This window comes from Lissotriton helveticus, chromosome 12 (genome assembly GCF_964261635.1).
Source record: "Lissotriton helveticus chromosome 12, aLisHel1.1, whole genome shotgun sequence".
Classification (NCBI taxonomy): domain Eukaryota; kingdom Metazoa; phylum Chordata; class Amphibia; order Caudata; family Salamandridae; genus Lissotriton; species Lissotriton helveticus.
In genome coordinates this window covers 81,415,606-81,435,147 of record NC_136073.1, presented here as the reverse complement: position 1 = coordinate 81,435,147, position 19,542 = coordinate 81,415,606, and the positions used below count along the sequence as shown (strand labels likewise).

Genomic DNA, 19,542 nt, shown 5'->3' with positions numbered 1-19,542 from the left:
CAGTAGAAAGAAATATATTTCTCCTTGTTATATCTCACCTGGGTAGGCGTAGCATTTTGAGCATTCCCAGATCTACAGCTAATTGTAAATCTGGGAATGGAACAAAATCCATGGTTGGATGTATGGGAACACCCACGCTCCACTCATGGAACTTCTTCCTGGGGCAGAGTAACACAAGGTAGCAATTTGCCCTGCCTTGCATTTCTCCAGATTTACCAACCCACACAGGGCCACACAAGGTGGCGTTGCCTGACATGATCAATTTCACTTAGGTTTTGCATTGCTCATGCGCCACCTTGCATGGCCCAAGCGTGATGCAAAGCCTTGATGAATCTGCCCCTAAGTGAATAGCACATTATAGTAAAATAAGACATACTGCCATAGGACATAACATAGAAGCATTATTTGCTGGATATTCATAATCACAAATAAATCCCTGACATTCTGATTGCAACAGTGAAGATCAATGCACTGCTCTGAGGATTTTCACCATTCCATAAAGTAAAATCTGGGAATTGTCATCCTAATTCTGTTGCCTGGTCTTGCCTCTCATTTTTTCTTTCTATATCTACAAGTCTCTTGTTAGACACTGGCCTTTGGCTCTACTGAACCAGCAAAATGGGGGATGGGGGTGCAGGAGAAAGCAGCAGAACAGAGAGGTAAAGCAAACAAATTGTGACAGATAAAGAAGAGAGGAAAGGGATGTAGAGATAGAGTTGAGTTAGAGGGAGATAGGTGAGGGAGGTAAGGTAATGATAGAAAGATGAGGTTACCAGAAAGAAAAATGCAGAGAGGTGTAAAAGGAAAATGTAGTAAAAGTGGGCGAGGGAGGGAGATTGGTACGTTTTAGAGTGAATTAGAAAGAGCTAGAGATAGACAGAAGGGACGGTAGAAACAGGGAGAGTGGTAGGACATACCAAGGGGTATCAGAGGGTTTCTTAGACAGTGTGGGTCCGTGTTGATGGCCCACGTTACATTATCAGGGGCTTTCTTATATGGTGTGGGTTCTTGTTGATGGTCCACGTTACTTTATCAGGGGGTTTCTTAGATGGTATGGGTCCTTGGTGATGTTCCACGTTGCCCATGCTTTAAAATTGCTCGGTATGGACAAACTTTTCAAAGTATCTGAGTCTATTTGTGACTAAGTAAGGCAATTTATTTTTGTATGTCTCTATGCAATAAAGCAGTGCTTTGCTCCATACTTAATGTACAATGTAACCTTGTGTGCTTGGGGGTGCATACATGTGTATATGAGTGAGCAGGCATCTATTAGCATGTGGGAAAAGGGCACATCTTGATAAAAACACTGCATAATATGGAGAAAATGAAGGTGGACACCACATGTGCCACAACTGTATACAGGATGAATAATTCTGATTAAATCCATCAACCTGTGGGTGACAATGACTAGGCACCCTATTAATTATAGTCAATGCGTGTCATGCTATCACTTGCTAACTCCATTCTAGCGCTTCCTATAGCACTTTTTGTGGTTACAGAAACATATAAAAAAATCCTCAAAAACATTTCAAGGGGCGAGATGTATCAAACGTTTGTGAACAGTAAAAAGCCTTTTGGGATGTATCTTCTCAAAAGGCATTCACAAAATAGCGAAGAGCCATTTTGCGACTACGTATTTTGCGAATGCATTTAAGGAATCGCAATTTGCGATTCCTTAAATGCAATGCAGGAAGCAAAAAAAGAATGCGACCTGACTTTAAGGAATCGCAAATTACCACCAACTTCAAGTCGGTGGTAATTTGCGAATTCCAAGAAAAATGTTACTTTTTTTGCATTTTTCTAGGTACCCTGTGGCGTACATACATGCCCTTAGGGCATGTATGTTCGCCAAATATACACACATGTATATTTCAGGGGTGCACCAGTGTGTCCATTTGGCACCCTTGAAATTACATGCGCAATTTGCGAGTACCTATTAGGTACTCACAAATTGCGCATCCAATTCCTATTCATTCCTATGGGCCTGTAGGCCCATAGGAATGAATAGGAAGCCGTTCTTTATTTGCGACTCGCAATTTGACAGTCGCAAATAAGGAATGCGTAGGAATCGCAATTTAATTTGCAAAACCTACATACATTGCATTTTCCAAGTCGATAATAGCAGATCGGTAAAATTCGCTATTAACGACTCGTAAAATACAATGTTGATACATCTGGCCCAAAGACTTTTAAATGAAGCATCATGGCAAACAGTGGATAGGTGGCAGTGGGAAGTAAGAAAGTACTGGGACTGATTTAAAATAAATGTAACATGCATTTTAAATCTGCCTGTATTTCTTTATTTAACAGAGTTATACCGCACAGCTGCTCTAGAACAGCTTTAAAGTACTCTTCATAGAAAATGTTTTGTTTTACACAAGAAAATGGAGCTGAACAAATAAAAGAGTGACTCATTCTATAGCATATGGAGCAGAGTTCAGTAGATTGACTCTTGATCATTTGAATGTACAGAAAATGTAATGAATAATCCGAAGAGGGGAGTTTTTAAATATTTCCTGGAGGTGATGGGAGAAGGTTGGGCTCCTGGTGGTCTAAGTAAAAGTGAGTCTTTGCTTCTGGTTTCCTTAAGGTCTCCTGAGATTGTGAGTGGGTTTGTTAAGAAGGGAGGATTCTTTAAATGAATAGCTTTTGTGAAGCATGCATTAAGTTTCTGAATTTCATTCTTGCTTCTATGAGTAGCCTTGTTAGCAGTAAGATTGTAAGGCCCAGTTGTTTTTATGTAGGCGGTCCCAGTCTATCTGTGGGGTCGAGATCTGTTTTCAATGGGATGAGAAATGACTGGTTTAAAAGGGCATTACCAAAATCAAGGTGAGAAATGAAAAGTGTATGCTATAGTTTAGGGGTGTATATAACAAACAACGGTTCCTGTGGAATGGTACTATAATCTATACTAGTAAAGACATGCACAATCACAATGAAAAAAGGGTTATGATGATGCCAAAGGAAGAAGAAACCACACACGCCTCAGTTTCCCTTTACAGTATTTGTTTCATATGGTTCAACAAATTGCTCATATACATACAGAAAAACAAAATAGTAGTGCGTAGTGTCCCCAGTGAAAAAGGAACCTTTAAAGCAAGAGTAACATATTTGTGACATATGTAAAAAGGTTTCTACACTCTCCTAAAAGCAACCATCAATGAATCCACAATAGGAGCAGCCTCTGTATGCAATAATCAGAGCTAGTAAGAATGGCTTGCTTTAGCTGTCGACGACGTTTCGACCCTTTGTGCAGTGTAGGGTCTCTTCAGGACCTAAGGGTTTAGGGACATCTATAATTAAAAAGGAAATACTATCACTATGGCCAAGAGGCGGTTCGAGTGGATATCCATGGGTAAAAAATTGATCAACATTATTGCTTATTCAATCATTCATGTACTTACACAATCCAGTCTCAAAAACTCATTGTGCACAGTGGAAAGGTTTCTACCAGAAAACAGGAGGTGCAGTAGCTCCAACCTGTGTGTATAATATTCGAACCGAGGACTCAATCAATCCGTCGGAGCGGGTGTGGAATCTAAAGAATTTCAAGACGTGCAGTTAGTTTAAAGGAGCTAGGGCTGTGCATACTAACAAAGTTAATTTGTAAATTAATTTAAAGTCTGAGCTACGGGGATTCTTACCTTCTAGTGAATAACTGCTAGAGATCTGTAGCATGCAGCGGTAGAACTGCAAGCGTCTACTGTGCCCTAACTGAGAGTGAGCTGGCGGTTACAGCGCCCTTATGTAGGCTGCAAGCATGTGCGAGTTGTTTCTCATGACAGGATTTACTAGTGATTGCCACCTGAGATGGTCATCCATTTGGCATGTGGTCAAAAGACAGAAAGATCGGATGGTATAAAAAGGTCAAGAGTGAAAAAAAGAAAGATATCATAAAGTTTGTAAAAAGGTTTTTGGTGCTTCAACATTCATCTATTGTGCTGCAACGCAGGTGATCTCAAGGGCAGTAATAGGACACAACTTGAAGGGTTCGAAAAGCATGAGGATACAGATGCTATCTGTGTGCCGGTTTCCGCTGCAATTAATTCAGTCCCTGGACTATGGAGTTAGTCCTTTCTATCCAACGGCATTCCATCCATTGTAGGATTTGCGTAAGGTCACCGCCTCGATTTGGCATATTGGCCTTATCAATAAAGTGCCACTTTATATCATCTGCAGTGTGATAACACTCACCAAAATGGGATACCAAGGGGGCATTAATGACAGACCCTCTTATGCGGCTTCTGCAATGTCCAATGCCTGCATTGATTGGTTGTTGTGGGGTGCTCACAGATGGGTACATGAATGATCATTTTTAAGGAAGTGAAGATGGTGATTGGCTTTGTTCCTGTTCTGGGAGTGATGAAGCAATTGTAAGTGAATAGCCATTTACCTTTAGTTCATTGAGAAATGGGTGTGGTGAGTCAGAACACATTTTTTGTGAACTTGACATCAGAAAGTTGTCCAACATTCATGTCTGAAGCTTATAAAGCATGAGTAAGTGATGAGTGTGATATTCATGAAAGAGGTTGTCAAGTAGATTTTTGTCAGATAAACTGACAACATTACTTTATTCGGTTAATTAAAACCATAAAAGCATATTACAAAAAATTCATTCTAACTACAACAATAGGACATAAGCAGCAAATAATCTTTCAAACATACTAAACCATCTGATACACAGCCTTAACATGATTACAATGGTAAAAATAACTAGAACATGGTAGTTAATCATGATCACATATAATTAATTACTATTTAACAAAGGAAAGGAGGATTTACTCATGCCAATTCATAGGGTTCCTCTTTTTTTCCTTTCTCTGACCCCCACAACCAGAAAACTAATAATATTGAAAATTTCCCATGTGTTGTTCACCATCTGTAAGCATCTGTAAGGTCTAACCTGCAGAAATCCTTTGTCCTTTAACATTGGCAGGATGAAACGTTTATGTAAGTGAAAATAATGCTCACAAAACATGATACAGTGCAAAGCATCTTGGATGGAGAGATTATTGCAGGGGCCCAGATCCTTCACCTTTCTCCACCCCTGAGGTTCTGCCAAAAAAAAATGCAAATAGTTAAATCTGAATGTAACTAAAAGGAAACGATGATGGGGCATAGTTACTACCTCTAAGTAGGGTTTTACAATGCAACTTGTTTTCAATATTTGATGGGCTTGTACCATTGGTTTCATCAACTCCCAAGCCTTTCTTTCAATATTTGTCCCATATATGTAAGATTTCCTGACACACAACAAATCCTCCTTCACTAATTTATCTGGCAAATTAAACAGCTCAGGTATCCTAATTGCACTGCTGTCCCTTTTACATAACTCGCCCAGGGAATACTACATGCTCTATCTAGGACTAGACAATCACGCATGATCTTACGGTTCATTTCTAATTCAGGGTTAATTCAAATTGTAATCCATTTGAGTAAGGGGGCCATTCCAATCAGTTCTGACACAAAACCAGTGCCAGTTTCCTGGTGGATAATATAGGGGGTGTAGATTGTGAAACTGATATCAGGTTTCTCGAGAATTTATTTTCCACTATTTGAAGATCCTTAACTTTCTAAAACCCCCAGATTTGAGAGCCATAGTTTAAGAAAGCAATACATTTCGCTCTGTATATATTTAGCATTGCTTGCACTGGCTTCGCCCCTAACCTTTGTGCAAAATCAAGAACCGCTGTGTTTATCTAGCTATAGCATTTCTTTTGCATTTCTTTTGAGGTACCCAGGTGCCCCTATCATCAAATAGGACCCCTGAATACGGAAATTTAGTTACCCTAGATAATTTCTTTCCTTTACAGAACTGCGTTTTGAGTTTTTTAGGTTTAGAACCCATAATCATCATATGAGATTTAGCAAAGTTCATATTTAAATCTAATGATCTCATGAAGTCTTCAAAAGAGTTTATGAGACATTGTAGGCCAACAGCAGTACAGTCTAGCAAGGCAGCATCGTCCGCATAGAGGAGAGCTGGTATCAGGCAATCCCCCACGCGTGGGATGTCCCTGTGCAGATCAGATAAAAAATTTACAATGTTCTTGCCCATACCCAGTTTAAGTAATAGAGCCCATAATTTGGATCTGTTCACTCGTTCAAAGGTCGAGGACAGATTGTTATTGTTATTGTTACTTTAGTTTGTATAGCGCCAACTCACCGACAGGTCTCAAGACGCTTTCAGACCAAGAAACCCAACAATTCCCAGCTAGAAAAGGAATAGAATACCCTATGATTAGCAGGGGCCACAGGCTTCCCTGAATAAAGTTGTTTTCAGCTGCTTTCTAAACTTTAAAAGGTCGGCTTCTTTGCGAAGCATGTCTGGCAGCTTGTTCCACAGCTGTGGAATTAGTGTGGAAAAGGATCTTCCACCCTTTGTTGCCAGTTTGAAGCGAGGGCAAACCAACAGCTGAGCATCCGAAGATCTAAGCGATCGTGTCGGATTATAAGGCATCAAATGATCCTTCATATAGACCGGTGCTTGTCCATATATTGCCTTATGTGCAACACACAAGCTCTTAAACTCCACCCTCTGCTTCACGGGGAGCCAGTGAAGTTTAAGCAATAGGGGGGAGGCATGAGCTCTTCTGGGGAGTTTAAAGATTAAACGTGCCGCATCATTCATGACAACCTGCAATCTCTTGATCAGGCTATTTGGCAGGCCTAAATACAGGACATTGCCGTAGTCCAATCGTGATATAATTGTGGTTGAAACTACCGTGCGAAGCATCGATTGAGAGAGCAGAGGAACAAGCTTACGCAATTGCCTGATTAGACCAGTACATACGCCAACTACCGTAGAAATCTGGGCAGACATTGACAGGTCGTGGTCAATTTTTATGCCAAGACTTTTTACATTTGCTGCTGGTGTTGGAGTAGGACCAAGTTCTTGCGGCCAATACGAATCACCCCAAGGTGATGTACCAGTAGATACCACCAAGACTTCCGTCTTTTTTCGGGATTAATTTTCAGTAAGTTGACCGTCATCCAACTAACTGTGTACCTAAGAACTTCTAACACATGCGCCTGAGCCACAGTAGAGTTCTCAATGCTAAACAGCAACTGAGTGTCGTTGGTGTAATTGAACACTCGACAACCCATGTGCACTAAAGACTCAATCAGAGGTTGTAGGTACAGATTAAAAAGTAGTGGCGATAGTGCTGAGCCCTGCGAGACTCCACACTCCACCATACCTACATCGGAGAGATCATATCCCTGTTGAATCCTCTGTTGCCTCCCCCTTAGGAAGGATTCTAGCCACTTATAAGCTACGCCACTTATTCCTGAGCTGGCCACTCTTTTGAGGAGCAGGTCATGGCTGACAGTATCAAACGCCGCTGACAGATCTAAAAGTATCTGGGCGCTTGGTTTCCTACTGTCAGCCATGCCTCTAAGCTCGTCCAGCACCGAGAGCATCACTAACTCGGTGCTATGGTGTGCACGAAAGCCTGCCTGACGCCCATGAAGGAGGTTGTGAGACTCCAAAAAAACAGAAAGGTTTTGTAGCACATGTTGTTCTAAGATTTTTGATATAAATGGTAATTGGGAAATCGGTCGATAATTTTTCAGGATAGCTGAATCCGCTTCCGATTTTTTTATCAAAGGTCTAACCCGAGCCTCCTTAAGACTAGGTGGAAGATACCCCTTCAACAATGACATATTGAGAAAGGAGACAATATGATTTTCCAAAATGGGACGCGCCGCCCGGAAGACTCTCAGGGGACACGGGTCAGCTGGCGAGCCTGATTTAATGCTGTTCATCAATTGCTCAAGCTTTGTAGAGTTAATTTCAGGAAAGCTTGAAATTATACAATCTTGAGGAACTTTGGTATTCTGCGATGGGATAGATCCACTTACTGTATTATTTTTAATCTCAGAGAGAATAGATTGCACTTTCTCTGAGAAATACTGTTGGAAGGTATTGCTGTCAATCTCTGAGTCAGCTTTGACCGGTATCTTTGTCAATTCTCTCAAGATGTTGAACGTTTCCTTCTGAACATTTTGCGCCTGCTTTATACGCGTGTCAAAGTGTTCTGCTTTAGCTGTCAGAATCAGTTTCTTATAGGCGTTTAATTTGACTTTATAGTGCTCACGGTCAGTTTCCTCCTTTGTCTTCCTCCAATTCCTTTCCACACGACAAAGCTCTTTCTTATGTTCTCTCAAAGGAGAGCTGTACCACGGCGCACCTTTACCCAGCCCTTTAGCTTTTAGTATCCTCTCTGGGGCAATTTGATCGATCGCTTGAGTTAAATTTTGAGTTAAATTCATATAATCTTGATCTAGATTGCCGCTAAGGGGACTAATACAAGGTGGAAGAGTGCCTGTCAAGGTTTGCAAATCAACCTTCTTCCATTGGCGAACTTTCTTCATTTCTGGGGCTTTGGTTACGGAATTCCCATTAATGGGAATAGCATAGTTAATCAGGTAGTGGTCCGACCAAACGCAGGGTAAGATGTCTTGGATCGTCACTTCAGGGTCCGAAGTCCAGACAAGGTCAATCGTATGTCCCCTGTTATGCGTGGGACCTTCTACCAACTGCTTCAGGCCGATTGAGGACATAGAGAGCTCCAATTGTCGAGATATCGAATCTTTAGGTGTTTTTTCCCAGTGTAGGTTAAAATCACCGGTTATCACTACCTTTTGGTATCTAGTGCAGATATCTGATAGAATAGGGGCAAAGAGATCATTAAATGTTAGAGTAGTGTTAGGGGGCCGATAGATTGTAAGAAGCGCAAGACATGAGTTATTAAAAATCACCTTTATTCCAAGTAGGTCTACCAGATCCACTGATTCCGCTATGAGGTTTTCCACTCTCAAATATTTTTTAAATAAAATTGCAACTCCTCCACCACGTGCGCTATTAGCACGATTATGCCAAACCGCATCATACTCTTCAAGAAGGGCTGCTATGATGTCCGGTACTGAATTATCATCTAACCACGTTTCGGTTAGGGTTAGGATATCTATATTTCCCTCTTGCAGAAGGGTAAATATTTCCAGGTGGTGCTTATGGAGAGATCGTGTATTCAAGCTCACAGCCTTCAATACAAGATGATCTAAATTGGAACTTCCTTTGAAGGGTTTAAAAATATGCATATCTTTTAGCATGCTAATAATATTTGGGCTCAACCTCACCTTATTGGAGTGTAAGCCATGTAGAGTTTCCGATGAATACGTGAGTCTACAACCAAGAGTCCTGGCCCCTGGGCCCGTTCGCGCACGGACGGGCACAGACGGGCTGGACTCTGGCGTGACTCCGGCATGCTCCCGCTGCGCGCAAACGCTGCGCGCTACCATGTCCGTTTTAAATACCTTGCAGTATTCACGCCGCCTAGCACGCTGCCCTAAGTGGCGCTGCTGTGAAGAGATTACTCCCAAGATGGCGCTGCCTAATCCAAAGCGAGGGAAGAAGGACCCGCGAAATGCGGTGGTTTACTAATTATTGTGCAAGTGAATGGAGCTAAAAACAGGGTCAAACTAACATAACACTAAATAAAATACAAAACGGGTTATTTTAAAATGATTCTGATTTCGAGGCTGGTGATTAGAAATGCGCTGCTGATCTAAGCGCTGCGCTAGAATTATGGGTCTTGCCTGGTCAAAGATCCATAAAAGCCAGGTGTAGTTTTCCGTTCTTGGCAATGGTATATTTCCCTGCTAACAGATAGAGGTTCAGGCACCGGTCCATAGTACACCTGCATTTCCTGAATCCGTACTGCAGGTTAGATGGAACATTACGCTTCTGTAGCTAGTCTTACTAAGGACCACTCTCCCTAACACTTTCACTGCTGAATCGCGGGTTTCCTCTCTGCCCTTATTGAAAACTGGAACAATGATTAAATGGGACCAAGATCGCAGCAGCCCATACCAACAAGACAAGCTAAAAACACGTGCTAATAAATTTGACCAGAGGGTCACAATCAGCTTCGTCCCTGAATCCTGAGGGCTGGCTGTTATGGCCAACTAGTTCTGATTCTTGTCAAAAACGCTTTCTAGGTTTAGCCCCTGGCCTTACACAGGACAGAACTGATCTCCGTTTCGAAAATTTACATTCAGTTGCCACCAATTCAGTGGGGGAATGATGTCAAAATTGGCTGAAACAGTCCACCCTTGCGTCAGTTAAACATCATTTATCTTTGTTGAATGACAATGTTGAGTTGACTGATTTTTTTAAATGTTGCTGATGCTATTATCAATGACAGCAAGCACTTTTTCCAAATTTGCCTAATCTATTGCTCTTAAACGGGAAGCAGCCTCAACTTGTGCCAGATTCCAAACTTCATTGTTAATAGCATATATATATATATATATATATATATATATATATATATATATTTCTCTTAGGTCCTGTGGGTGGCAGACCTAAGATATATATATATATATATATATATATATATATATATATATATATATATATATATATATATATATATATATATATATATATATATATATTCTTTACCATACCAAACTTCTGATGAAAGAAGGCGCTGACTCTGTGAGTTTCAATTCAAACGTATTTATTCCTTATTTCAGTTTCTGCTCAGACGCGTTTCGACAGACTCCTGCCGCCTTGTTCACTAACAAATGCATACTGACATTCAAGCTTATATATACAGAAAAGCACATTGTCACTGATTGGGTAGTCTCAGTTGATGCTAATGGCAGTTGCTATAGTTACATGGTTACACCCTAGGTGATGACGCTGCTTGACATATGACTTGCACATTTGAGCCATCATGGAAGTCTTTCTACTGTTACTGTTGGATCACATATAACAGACAATTGCAGCATATTTAACCAGCAAACTTCATGCTTAAATTATACAATGCGATCCATTGCGCATTACATTACTATGAAAACCAACATTTCAAACACCCACTTTCCACCGATTGTGGTTTACATATGTCAAGCCCATATTTCAGCGAATCCCATGTATTCCTGCATACAGGGTGGACATGTCTGCTCATATAAGCATGCTGATTGGGCTGGCGCTGTAATCTCAAAATTGCCAGATCCCTTGGCGCGCTCTGAGGGGTGGACACCACCTTTTATTATCCTGACTCGGTGAGTTCTAGAGTAAAGCGGCGCGCGCGCCCTGTCTGGCCCTTAACCCTAGTGCAGTTAAACTAATGTTTGTGGATTAATGCTCCTGCTGAATAGGGGATAGCGAGCGGGACCTGTCACTGTTATGTTACATTACAAGTGCTGTTCACTGACGGGCGGGGGTTGCCTAATATGTGGCATGATGTGAGATGTTCGCTGCCATGTTGCATGTCTTCTCCCTATAGTGATATTCATGTGCACAGTGTATTTACAGTGAAATTAAAATATGCAGTTGTTCAAGGGTACTCGGAAAAATGGAAGCAGACGGGACGCTGTGATGTGTTAGTTCAAATGTGGACACTAAGTGACTCATCCGCATTCAAACCTGAAGGGATCTTGGAATTCAATAGAATTATGTATCTAGACTCCAGGCGGCGTAACGCAAGTTTTCGATTACCACCTCTTGGGTTCTTGGGGATGCTGTCTATAACAAAGTATGTTAGACCATCCGCATTGCCCCCATGGGACTCATGAATGTGTCGCGCCACTGGGTATGCCTGGTCCAGGTTTGCAACCGCCCTCAGGTGTTGTAGAATTCTCACATGGACTGGATGAATAGTAGATCCTACATATCTTTTGCCACACTGGCACGTCAATACGTACACAGCAAACTCGGTTTTGCATGTGAAGTGTTCCCTTAAGGTGTATTTCTTCCTCCTGAAAGGTAATTGGACCTCAGTGGTATTGATGCCATGCATGCAGGCCTTGCATTTCATGCACTTTTTGAACCCCTTTTGGGACTGTAGCCAATTTTTCTTCTTTTTCAGAACCGGTGCATTAACCACCAGGGCGTTGCGCATTGATTTTGCTTTTCTGAAGGATATCAGTGGACTCTCGCCTACTTCACTCCCTATAGTAGGGTCGTTATGTATCAATGGCCAGTGCCTTTTTAAGATTCTCCGGAGGTTCGAGTGGTACCGGTTGTACCCTGTTATGAGTCTAGGGGGTTGTCTAGCCTGGCTTTGTGAAACTGCTTCATTCGCCACTGGAAATATTAGATCTTTTCTATTCTTGGTGTTACACTTCACTTCTGCTTTCCTGCATGTTTCTGGGGTGTACCCTCTTTTTTGGAGTCGTGAGAATAGATTAGTTTTGGCATTGGCAAGACCCTCAGTTGTGCTACAATTGCGTGTCATCCTGAGGCATTCTGCATAGGGAATCGATTGTTTGAGAGAGGTGGGGTGGAAACTGTGGGCATGCAGAATCCCATTACCTGCAGTTGGTTTCCGGTATGTGCGTGTTTGGATTCTATCCTGTTCCACAAACAACTCTATATCTAGAAATTGTATAGTTTCTGTGCTGGTGTTACAGGTAAACTTTAAATTTAAACCATTCTCATTCAGTTCTTCTGTGGATTTCACAGCACTCTCCACATTGCCCTCCCACAAAATAAATATGTCGTCAATGAATCTGTTGTAAACAACCACATTGTTTTCCATAGTTTCTCTGTGCTGTGCCCATAGTACCTGCTCCTCCCACCAGCCCATGTGTAGATTCGCATAGCTGGGGGAGAAGCAAGTACCCATGGCCGAACCTTGTACCTGTTTGTAAAACAACCTATCAAACATGAATGTGTTATTCGTGAGACACCATATATATATATATATATATGAAATCCAACGCGTTGCCGGCGGCAGCCGTCAGCCAGAAAACAGGTACACAGACTCCTTAATAATTACCGCAAGCCAGACTTCATTTCGAAAAATGTATTTCCAACAAATGGTGGTGCCAGTCATCAGACGCGTTTCGGACTTAGGTCCTTGCTCACTGATATATATACATACATATATATATATATATATTTATATATATATATATATGCTATTTACAAAGACGTTTGGAAACTGTCACAAGTTGAGGCTGCTTCCAGTTTAAGAGCAATAGATTAGGCAAATTTGGAAAAAGTGCTTGCTGTCATTGATAATAGCATCAGCACATTCTCCTCCGGGATTCACACCTTAGATAATATTGTTTCATCTGTTGTGGGTATTATGCACAATGAAGTATTTGTTTTGTACCATGGTCAAAATCAATTGCGTTCCATAATGCAGTTTGCTTGGACTTTACAAACTTTAAAATCTGGGAAGGAGCCTTGGGATTACATGAATATTTCGTCAGTGTTTTTACCTTTTAATTTAACAGAGAAACATCAGTTCATGTCAATGAAGGATGCAACATATTCTCAATTGCATATTGAAAAATTAGAACCGTTACCTTTTTCTGTGGCCGAATCTAATAGCTGTGTGGCTCATCCATGGTTTATTGACATTGCCTTTTCCTATGTTTAAGTTTAGTTCATGTATGAAACACTATGCCCTGGGTAGATATGAACCTCTTGGTACCACTTTTCTCCATGAAGTTTGGTCTCTGCCCTTCTCATACAGATGTGTGAGAGATGGCAAAGAGGTTTCCATAAAGGGGGAAGAGTGCACTTCCACACCTGATAACTTACTCTTTTGCAAGAATGTACAATTGCACGGCAGCTGTAACGTTCAAGCTCTGAATTTAGCATGCATTTTGAAGGGGATTCCAGTACCAGCTATCATACCAACATTCACACTATTAGCTAACAGTAGCTATTTACTTTTAAATAATGAAGCTTGCTGCGGGATTTTTGGCTGGAATTCCGTTCATTGTTACTGTCTCACAGCGCGTAGTATGCTGTAAAAAGTAGCTTTTCCCGTCCCGCATGGGAGGGTTGATATTTCCATTTGGCCCTCCATTCCGACCCTGAAGGTTGAACAGAATAAGGGGGGAAACATCACTTACAACGCAACTTTTACCAAGCAATGCTTTTACATCGCAACGCAAACCATTACAACGCATTGCGCCGGGGGGCGCTCTAGGATAGGGAATAGATTTAATTTACTATCCAACACCTTCCCTACTATCCACGGGTACTGGAGTTAGAATATCAAATTAAACTATTCACTAACCAGCACCCCAAAGCGCTATGCGTTGTAAAGGCATGCGTTGTAAAACTTGCAATGTAAAAGCATGCGTGGTAAAAGCATGCGTTGTAATGTCATACATCCGAATAAGGGCTTTGTTGTCCCAAAAGAAGTCCCTCTCACTTCTTCTCGTGAAACATTTGTCCTTCATGCTGCTAACACGCGTACTGAAGTACACACGCTTTTAAATACGGATCTCCCACTTTATCTTGGTTCTTTGATCCAAACTATCTTTAATGCCTCTACCACTACAGGCTTGGTCCACTTTTTTAAAACTGTTAGCTCCAGCCTTGTGATCTCATTCCACACTATATTTGTTGTGATACCGAAATGTTTTCATTAAATTTTTTCCAGTATCTTTGGTGGCTTCCCTCTAATTCTTGCCTTGGCTGCCGGTGTGCTGCTGTTGATGTGCTTGCTCCGAAATGGCTGCACTGTCTGTGTCAAGAGACATCTGAGCCCGGCTGACCCAGCTTCACAATCGAATGCTTGAACACTATCGAGTACTGCCATTGGCCGCATTGAGCCTTGCATATGTATTATCCTTCTGCTTTTCATATTTTACTTGTGTACAGCCCGTGTTCCATTGCCTGGATTGCCAATTCAAATGGGCATTAGACCTCTGTCTCTCCAATACGGTGTCTCCTGCTCCAGATTTTGATCATCTAATGAGTCCCTTAGTGACTCATGAGTTGGCCTGTTCTGGAATGGGGATTATGGCCTGCAGGGCAGCGCACAGAGTTTTGGCAAATTGGGACATATGTGCGGCTGCGCATGACTTCCTGGAATTAAGTTATCTTGAAGAAAACGCAAGTTATCCTCTGATTGTGCTAGATGTTCGGCTGGTGATCTATTAGGACCAGCCGGTATGAAAAATCCATCTGCCAACAAGAGCAAAGGGAACGCCCCGTGGTTCTCGCCGGCTCTGAAGTTGGAACTGGGAGAAGTGAGAGCACTCGAACGGAGATGGCGTAGGAATTATGAGGGGGCTGCTCGTAATATCTATAAAACAGCTAGAAGGCACTATCATGCTGGGATTAAACTAGCTAAGAAAACCCACTACTTACAGGCCATATCCATAGTGGGCTCTGGACACAAAGAAATTTTTAAAATAGTAAAGGACTTCACCAATCCATCAGCCCTGTCACAAGAGATTCCCCCCTCACAGGACCTCTGTAACTTAATTGCCGATTATTTCGACAATAAGATTGCCGACATTGTGAAGACTTTTCCTCTGCCATCTTCTTCTCCATGCAGCTTAGAGCGGGCTGAGGGAGTTGAAACAGTTAGGAGGACCTCATGCTTTGAGTCTTTTACATCTGTTCCCCTTGAGGAGACTTCTAAAGCCATCTTGGCCAGTAAATCTGGATCTCCTTTTGATCCATGCCCACCTCTGGTTTTGAAGGCGTCGGTGGAGGTTGTCAATCCTATTATTAATGACCTCATAAATTCATCGCTAGCCACAGCAGTAATTCCCACTGAGTGGAAGCTCGCAGCAATTAAGCCCCTCCATAAAAAGACCCTCGCTGACCCAACGATCCTCTCCAATATGCGACCTATATCCCTGCTCCCCGTGGTATTCAAACTGGTGGAAAAGTTTGTTAATAGCCAACTTACGAACTATTTGGAGGAGAGTAACATCTTACATCCCAACCAGTCTGGGTTCCGGTCGAAACACTCTACCGAGTCTGCCCTACTGTTCACGGCAGAGACCCTACGAACGGCTGTAGACCAAGGAAAGAAGGCTGTCTTGATATTATTAGATCTGTCGGCAGCCTTCGACACGGTCTCACATAACATCTTAGTGGACCGGTTGGTGGCCGCAGGAATAGGAGGGACAGTTTTGGGTTGGCTTAGGAACTTTTTGAACAACAGATGCCAAATTACAGTCTTGGGCAAATACCAGTCAGAAGCTAAGGTCATCAGCTCCGGGGTTCCTCAAGGGTCCAGGTTAAGCCCGGTTCTGTTTAACCTATATATGGTACCCCTGCTTGAGCTAATTGCATCATTTAACATCAGTACAATATCATATGCAGATGACACTCAGCTAATTCTGGTGCTGGATGGAGAACTGCTGGGGGCGGAGGAAAACTTGAAGATTTGCTTAACAGCTACATTTAAATGGATGCCTGATAATCATCTTAAATGCAATTCTGGCAAGACGGAGATCTGTTTTCCCCAAAAAATTGGTGGCCGGACGACGCTGAATCTCCCCCTGAGACTATTTCATCTGCTCGAAATCTGGGCAATAAATTTGACGACCAATTGTGTTTTAAGCAGCAAGCGGTGGCCGTAGCCGGTATGTGTTTTCACACAATTAAATCTTTGAGGAAGTTCTTCGATCTTCTTCCTCTGTCAGCCACGAAATCAGTTGCTGTAGCCTTAATAAGTTCAAGGCTGGATTACTGTAATAGCCTATATGCTGGAGTCAATAAGTCCGTACTCCATAGGCTACAGATGATCCAACACGCTGCTGCCCGGCTGGTGCTACGTTGGCCTCGAAAATCATCTGCGTCAGCTGCGCTAAAAGCGTTGCATTGGTTGTCAGTTGGCAAAATGATCCTATTTAAAATCTTGCTGATCACATTTAGAGCCGTTCAACAGCAAGGGCCTAAATATTTGTGTAATTGCTTTAAACGCTACTATCCTACTCGTTGCTTGAGGTCTGCCAGTCAGAATCTGTTAACCATCCACAGATTTAGATTGGCCACCAAAGGAGGAAAATCTCTTTTTGTCCTGGGATCTAGAGCCTGGAACAAGCTCCCACCTCACCTTAGGTCACTGTCTTGTGAAACTCAGTTCAGGAAAGCGCTAAAGACCTGGGTGTTTTCTCTTACAGATGCAGCCTGCTTAGCACTGGTGTAAAGTGTAAGCGCCTCCATTGGTCAATCCTTCCTTAAACCGTTTCCATCTGGTTTGAGCGCCAAGATACTCCATGGAGTGATAGATGCGCTATAAAAGTGTCCCCTACATTTACATTTACATTTAGAGGCTCCTGCAATTGAAGAACATGTATGTTCATTTCCGTTTCTAAATTGGATGGTGGAACTCTTTGCTGATAAAAACAATAACTTTCTTTTGGAGGCTGTTACGACATACTGTGCATACACGCTGATGGATTAAATTTGCAGCGCTCCAGCATGTGATGCTTGCATCAGTCAAGATTTTTTTCTTCTCCCTATTGTGAATTTTGTTTCCACTTGCATTTTTTCTTTTGAAGACATTCAATTATATTTTGTCCGTCTCATCTCCTTGTGACCCGTTAACAAAACTGAACTTATTTCTGTCTCAGATGAACTGAAATTCTGCGTTCTAATTATACTTCTTTTCGTGCATTGGCTGTAGTGAGGATACGGTTCATCCTGCACACATTGCTATGTTACCATAAGTGAGTTAGTTGTGAAACGCCATTTTGCCGCTTTTGCACATGACACTACTTGTCTCTTTTTTATAAAGAAAAACTGCTTGCTTTCCTTCACATGAGAACGGTCTGTTTTTCACATCTCTAGGCTTACACTGTGACCTCAAGTCTGCACAACGTGTTCAAGGTTGAATAGCAATGTATGCTGTTTATGCAGGTTGATCGCCCCATGCTCTAGACACAACACTCACACAGCTGCTCATTTCTGAAACTCGAGTGCTTTTAATATTGCATTGCATGCATTAGACAAGAACTGCAGAGAAAACCTTTCCATTGACGAAGAGCTGTGCTGATGTGATTTACTTCACCTGCTCTTGGAGGTATGGGGATTCCCAGTTTTTAACCTAGAGATCTTCTATTTTTTTTTTTTTGTTTAATTTGTTTATTGAGATTTCAAAAAGGGACAAACAATAAAGCATGATACAACACAGTCATATGAGTGATTACATTTGGCAGTAACGTAAAATGTCAGCAATATTGCATACTTCAACTTAGCAGAAACAGGTATCAAAATAGGGCAAATCAACCTGCAGTTCCCAGTCCCCCAGACCATAGTCACTCAGGGCATACAGCATATCCGTAGGATGTAACACAGCATTACACACATCCCGCCCCAACAGTCGTGTCAGTACTTTCGCAGAGGGCTTCCTCAAGAGCCGGTTCCTCCCTGTCACTTGCTTCCCCATCATCTTCATTATCCCCATTATGTGCGTCTGACATTAGTGTGCCGTCAAGGATGAGGGACCAAAACATTTTAGGTCTATTCTTAGGGGGCATTAAGTCGCTGTATAGTTCAGATTGTGTGCAGCAGTATATCAATTCCCTCTTCCATAATTTGAGAGTGGGGGATGGCCTCTCATCCAAGCCCTTGCAATGCACCACTTAGCGATTAAAAAAGCCATGTCAGCAAGTCGCCTATGAGCAGGGCGCAAGGGCTTCGAGTAGCCCAAAATGGCCAACAGTAGATCTGGGACCAGGGATAAAAGCATCACTCTGTTGATTTCCCCATAAACTGCCTGCCAGAAGGAGAATACTGTAGGGCAAGCCCAGGCTACATGTAGAAAATCCGCCAGAGGGGCCCTGCACCGTTCGCACTCAGAGGACTCGCGCAGCTGATAACTGTGAAGCATCTCTGGGGTGTAGTAAGTCCTATTCAAGAACTTAAAATGTATGAGTCTGTGGCGTCCATTTAGCGAGATTTTCCTAGTGCTAGTGCAGCAGTATTGCCACATTTCCTCACCAAATTCAATTCGCAAGTCGTGCTGCCAAGCCAACCTCGGCTTCGTGTAGTCAGTATATTTTTCGGATATGGCTATCCTATAGAGATTAGTCATCAATTTTACAGGGGACTTGGCATTTACCACATAGTCAAATGCTGCAACCGTCACTGGCTCCTCCATGTCATCCCCCAGGAGCTCCCTCAAAGCATGTCGCACCCTATGAACTTGAAAGTGTGCTAACAGTGGGGGGTTCACCTCTTCATTAATAATGTCATCCCACTTGCGTGCTTTGCCTCCCTCAAATAAGTCTCCCATAGTGTGTATTCGTAGCTGATAAACAGCCAATATCACTCCCTTCTCCCTGCATGGAACTAGCCAATGACACCATTCAATCGCTGCCTTCGGGGAGAACAGAAATGTACATGCCTGAATCTCCATCATGTAATGCCAAGCGTGTGTGACCGAATTCAGAGAGTTGAGTATGCCCGTACGGCGATCTCGAAACTGTGTCAATGGAGCTGGCAAAGGAGTCAGATCCGCAACTATCCCATGCCCATTCAACCAAGTCAAATGCCTTCTCCATGTCTAAGAAGACCGCCACAGCCGACACCTCCGGGCGTGTGTGCTGAAACGCAGCAAAGACAGTTCTAATGTTGTACGTAAGGTTCGCGTTGGGACAAAACCTGACTGTTCTGGGGCCACCAAAGACGTGACCAAAGGTTGAAGGCGATTGGAAAGGAGTTTAGCAAATATTTTTGTGTCAACATTCATGAGAGAGCGCGGGCGGTATGAGGCACAATCACTAGGATTCTTGCCCGGTTTTAGAATTGCAACAATA

The 19,542-nt window shown here is 42.4% G+C and overlaps 1 protein-coding gene across 1 annotated transcript in view; it reads right to left on the bottom strand.

Moving 5' to 3' along the window:
• The window catches only part of LOC144797870 (vomeronasal type-2 receptor 26-like), an 89,793-nt gene extending 70,774 nt beyond the window's left edge, over nucleotides 1-19,019 (bottom strand). Inside the window, exons 1-2 of the mRNA XM_078668673.1 lie at nucleotides 18,725-19,019; nucleotides 7,916-8,666 (exon numbers count right to left, since the gene is read on the bottom strand). Of these exons, the coding sequence (XP_078524799.1) occupies nucleotides 7,916-8,666; nucleotides 18,725-19,019 (1,046 nt within the window). The remainder of the gene's footprint in view (nucleotides 1-7,915; nucleotides 8,667-18,724) is intronic.
• Between the last annotated feature and the right edge of the window lie 523 nt (nucleotides 19,020-19,542).